This window comes from Bicyclus anynana, chromosome 6 (genome assembly GCF_947172395.1).
Source record: "Bicyclus anynana chromosome 6, ilBicAnyn1.1, whole genome shotgun sequence".
Taxonomy (NCBI): Eukaryota; Metazoa; Arthropoda; class Insecta; order Lepidoptera; family Nymphalidae; genus Bicyclus; species Bicyclus anynana.
This window is the reverse complement of record NC_069088.1, coordinates 15,114,404-15,119,694: the sequence shown is the minus strand read 5'-3', so window position 1 is coordinate 15,119,694 and position 5,291 is coordinate 15,114,404. Positions and strand designations below refer to the sequence as shown.

Sequence of the window (5,291 nt, the reverse complement as noted above, 5' to 3'; positions counted from 1 at the left end):
GGGTAGGGGTAGTGTAGACGTAGGGTAGGTGTAGGGTTGGAGTAGAGTAGGCAAGGGTATAGAAGAAATGCACAAAAGTCAAAGCGAAGCTTGACCGGGTCCGCTAGTATTATTATATAAAAATGCTGTCTGGATTGTGATTGTGTGTATTTTTCACTGTAAATCATATTTTTAACGACTTGGAATCAACATCAATGGCGAGTACAACTGCGATTCGCGGACGATGTAGTCTCATCATGGCAAAGACTCTGTATGACCTTAGTACCTTGCTCAATGACCTTAGCAGAGTTTCTCAACAGATGGGCCTGAAAATGAACATGGCCAAAACAAAAATAATGTGTAATGCTCATGTATCGCTCCACCCAGTTATAGTTGAGAACGCTGCACCCAAAATTGTAGACGAATGCATACCTTGGACATAATTATAATCCAGCTATTTAGGTCCAATTTCGAGAAAGAGGTGAACCGCCGAATCCAACTCGCCTGGGCTGTATTCGCTTCGCGACATCTTTTCGTCCTCTCCTCTTCCTCCCTCAGTGAAATTCCTCAGTGCCTAAAGACAAAAGTTTTCGAACAGTGCGTGTTACCAGTGATGTCCTATGGTTTCGAGACTTGGTCGCTAACTATGGGCCTCATAAGAAGGTTCATAGTCACACAGCGGGCGATGGAACGAGCTATGTTAGGAGTATCTCTGCGTGATCGAATCAGAAATGAGTAGATCCGCAGAAGAACCAAAGTCACCGAATCAAGTCATCAAATATGGACTAGCTACTTAATAAGTCTTTCATTAATTTGAATGCCTTGAAAATGATTTGTGATTGACTGTAAAATTGAATATGTTCTATGAGTTCGTATCATATTACTCGCACAACAAATTTTAGAATTCATTAGCAATATTTCAATTTATTTCGTTAGTCTATTTAAAACGTACAAAATAAACAATATGACAATTTAAACAATAATTTTCCTCTACAAAGTTACAATAACAAATATAGCAATTTTCCTGTTATTTTCCGGGTTCCTCGTAAATTATACATAGATAGATCGCTTAACTAATTTTTATAAGACATGATACAACAGAAATGTGTAAATAAAAAAAAAATGTGAAAGGCTAATAGTTTATTCGGTGTTATGTATTTAGATATATTTTACATATGTACAAAACTTAGAACTATAACTATAATAAGTGACCCAAAACTTAAAACTACAAAATAATAAAATGATTACTCAAAGTCCATTTTGCTCGCCAAGTCGTTTATGCCAGTAACAATATGTTTTTTAAATGGTTCGAGTACGAGTAATACTTGAAATCTTTTTATCTTTTAAAATATGTGATGTTTTGTATGTGAACACTTTGTATAGTAATAGGGTTTTCTTATAAGGGCATCTATATCCTCAGGACGATACTGTTTGAGGCATCCACAGGATCTCTTGTTCCGGGAACTTGTTTCAAACCCTTCATAACCAATACTGCAAGTTAATGGTTTTATGTTAATCTTTGCTACTGGTCTTATATCTTACAATCGGAAGAGACAGGGTCATATACTAAGGTATATTTATTATTTTTTTTTATAAAATCAATAATTGGTTATGTATTTTTTAATATGACCAATATTATACTTCCCCTTGAACTAGTCGTAAAGACTGTGACAATAGACCATCGGGCGATGAACGAACCCGACCCCTCGGTGTTGAGTCCGACCCTTACCCGAAGAGCTATTGAGGCTTCATTAGCTTAGTAACTGATTTAAGAACCGACTTCAATGGATATTTATTTTGTCTCCCTGTCTCTTATTGTAACTCCAGTCCCTTACCCCTGTTGACCTCGCTGGCGGGTTGCGTTAGTGAATCTGATGGAGCATTCTTGAATAGCCATATTTGGAGTCAAAAAGTCATTTATGCTAGACGCTTGAGAGGGGCGGTCGAAGGGGTAACCCATGGCACGACGGTCAGGATACTTGCGATCACGAATACCACAGTATGAAGCCGCGTCGTTGCAACTGCCCACCAAATCCTGAATAACTCTGTCATCGTTCCAATTGGAAACCATGGCAAACAGTACAACAGGGTATCCATTGTCAGTACCCTTGGGTATCAGCAAATGATGAGGCCATCCACAGCCACAGAAATCGAACTCAGCAGCCTCAGCAGAACCTGGATCGCCAGGACGGGTGTTTTGATTACGGAAGGTCCTCTCGTATGGAATAGTGACTGAGGAGTCCAAACTTCGGCGACGAATTGTTCTAGAGCCAGCTGGTAATTGTTCCGTGAATTTATCAAGTTCGATCATAAGTCTGCGCTGGTCATCGAATGACAATTGGCGGCCACCCTCGTCCAGGACTGGTGCCATAAAGATTCTCACTGTACCCATCAAATCTGAACCACTCGAGTTTGTAACGGTACAAACGTAGTTAAATTCGTCATGCTGCAAGTGTGTGAAGCGCGCTAGCACAGAACCACGTGGTGTAAAATCGAGACCTCGGCCAAGCTCTACCGTGCTTTGCTCCCATTGGGTCGTTAATATATTAGCGCCACTAGCTCCTTCGATGCCGATTGACGTTACTCTGACACCTGGGAAATCTAACCTTTCTGCGGGATAAGGAGGAAGTTTGTTCTTATAGAGCTGGAATATGTCATCAATGTATGAGTGCCAGCGGTAAAATACGGGATCACGCATCGCGGTAGCCGAATCACCCATGACACCAAATTGCTCCAAGTTCCTGTGGTCAGGATCGTGGGAATATGAGATGAAAACGTGCCCCATATTGTGCAAATCACCATAGTAGCCGCGGTTACGGCTAATAATAGACGATTCCATAAGATTTCCGAGCACGTCTATACCAGTTTCTTCATCGAGTGGCATTGTACGGCCGTTTGGTAGAACGATTGCCATGTCCTCAATTGCTTTAAGGAAACGGTCTCTCCAAATTTCAAGTTGCGAAACATCACTCTTGATTTGATCGACGGGACGATCGATGTCTCGGATGGTAGAACCTGCGAACCTCGGGGGCCAAGCACGACTTGCTACTTGGGAGTCAAGTTTAGGGAAGTATCCTTCTTCAATGGGGCTACGGAAGTCGTTGTAGCGCCTTGGTCGGCCCAAGTTATTGCAAAGCCGCTCTGTGCTGTATCTAGCTATGATCTGTTGGTGCATATAGTAAAAAAGTTCCCCACGACGGTCCTTGTTAACGATTGCGCGATCGGCAGCGTCGAATGGGTACACGAGATGCCAGTGCCAGTGGTGTAGATTGAGGCCGATGTCCTCACGGAAGTATGCAACGCGTTGCTCGGGATTTGAATCAGCCGCGGTATAATTTTGAGGAATATTAATTGGCAGCCTATTACCAACTGGCACGACGGTGCTCACTTCACGAGCGCGACGGAACACTTTAGGATCCATGAACTTATCTGGGAAAGATTCCGCAAAGGTAGGAATATTAAGACCTTTTGTATCTTCTCTATGCAAGATGGCTACAGAGAGACAGTAGTTGAACATGTAAGGGTTCATTCTCATTTGACAGTATGAGCAAATCGACTGTAAGTCGTCTACGTCTCGCATGCCCATAAAGATGTCGATAAGTTTACCAGCCATTTTCCTGTGCTTGGGCACGAAAAGTGAGAATTGGTCATTGTAAGGTAGTTGCATAGGCAGAGACAAGTCAGGTAAAGCAATATTGCGCACAGGGATGCTTCGTTGGGCATTTTCACCGAAACGGTTGGCGAGGGTGTTGCTGACGGTTTTATATTTATCAGGGTAGAAGTTGTCAGGCAGTTGAAAGATGGCGTCATCCCCTTTTTGCATGAAACATGGCTCCGTGGGGCGGTCGAAGAACAGCAGAAGATTCTTTCTGTCCGACATGATGATGTTCTGCAATGATAAAAACAATGTGTTAGACACGTATTTTATTATAAACTCGGACTTGCGGACGCCTGCTACTTCGTCGTGACGTCCACGTGACGTCCACGTGAAATTTAGTTTATCATAAATCTCACGGGAACCATTCATTTTTCCGGGTTAAAAAGTATTGTTTTTTCTCAATAAACTTATCTTCCAGTGTAAGTTCCATTAAAATCAGTTCAGCCATTCTAAAGATGAGCCCGGACAAACAAACAAACAGACAAAAGTTATAACACCTTGTTTGTTTTTAGTTTGCTTTGTTCGTGTAAATAACTATGAACACTCGACAAAATCTATTTTGACAGACATTTAAATTTTATTTATATGCATTGATTTTATAATGATTTATTTTGTTCACAAAGGAAAAAAAAATATTCAGAACTTGTTAAAAGTAATAAGATTAAGTTTTATATTATTAACTTTAAACGGAAATATATTAATTTTCTCGATCCAGTGGTTAGTTAGCCTATGTGGCGTCAGATACCGCGGTTTTAGGTTCGAATCCTGGGTCGGGGTATAAACTATTGAGTTTATCTTTCTTCCAGGTAATCAATAACTATTCTTAACCCAAAGTCGCAAAGAAAACAAGTAGGTAATTAACACGAAATAAAATAACTAAGTTTAAGTTTATTGGCGATCCTAAAAATGTAAAGTAAAAATCATAAGTCTGAAGTCTTAGTTCTAAGAACTGCATATTATTTAAAATTATTTATATACAATGAACTTTACGAGAAAAAATGTCAATTAAAAAATATCTTTAATTATTATTATAAATTCCTACAAAATAAATTTCATTTTAAACATCATTATTGTAATCAGAGAACATAGAATGTTAAAGCTAATCATAATTCCGTGATACTAATATTAAAAAACAAAACAACAACTCACCAGTAGAAGATTTCAGAAGAAAAAAAAAACTAAATGTTAAAACCAGAAACTTCTAAAGGCTTCCAATTAGCCGCGTCTTCCACGGCTGACTGTACCGACCAATACCATTCCTGAGTATTTTATAGTACTGTTTCACACGAACCAACCCATACTAGGTATACTGCATACTGTTGCAGGTCTGAAGCGTGTGCAACAATAAACATTTACAGGGAAGTTGTGGTTTACGTTTATCTTCAGGATATTTTGTGGTGACTGTTCGGCGTTGTACTGATATGGAAGTATCTAAAATTTAATGTAGGACCACAAATGTAGATAAGGGTACACGCAAACCGATCGTAGAAATACGAGTAAGTTTTAATTTGTATGTTTATAACTGTTTAAAGTAAGACGTAAGACGTAACTGTGCAAAAATGATAATGTTGTGGAAATCGAACCCACGGCCGTGGATGCAGAAAGCAGGGTCACTACCCACTGCGCCACGCGGCCGTCAAATAATAAATAAATA

The 5,291-nt window shown here is 39.8% G+C and overlaps 1 protein-coding gene across 1 annotated transcript; it reads right to left on the bottom strand.

Moving 5' to 3' along the window:
- Positions 1-1,104: 1,104 nt before the first annotated feature.
- LOC112056593 (phenoloxidase subunit 1) lies at positions 1,105-4,945 on the bottom strand. The gene is made up of 2 exons (XM_024097040.2): positions 4,787-4,945; positions 1,105-3,868 (listed from the first exon to the last, which is right to left on the bottom strand). The coding sequence occupies exon 2, from the start codon at positions 3,857-3,859 to the stop codon at positions 1,811-1,813; it is 2,049 nt and encodes a 682-aa protein (XP_023952808.2). The 5' UTR covers positions 3,860-3,868; positions 4,787-4,945; the 3' UTR covers positions 1,105-1,810.
- Positions 4,946-5,291: the final 346 nt, after the last annotated feature.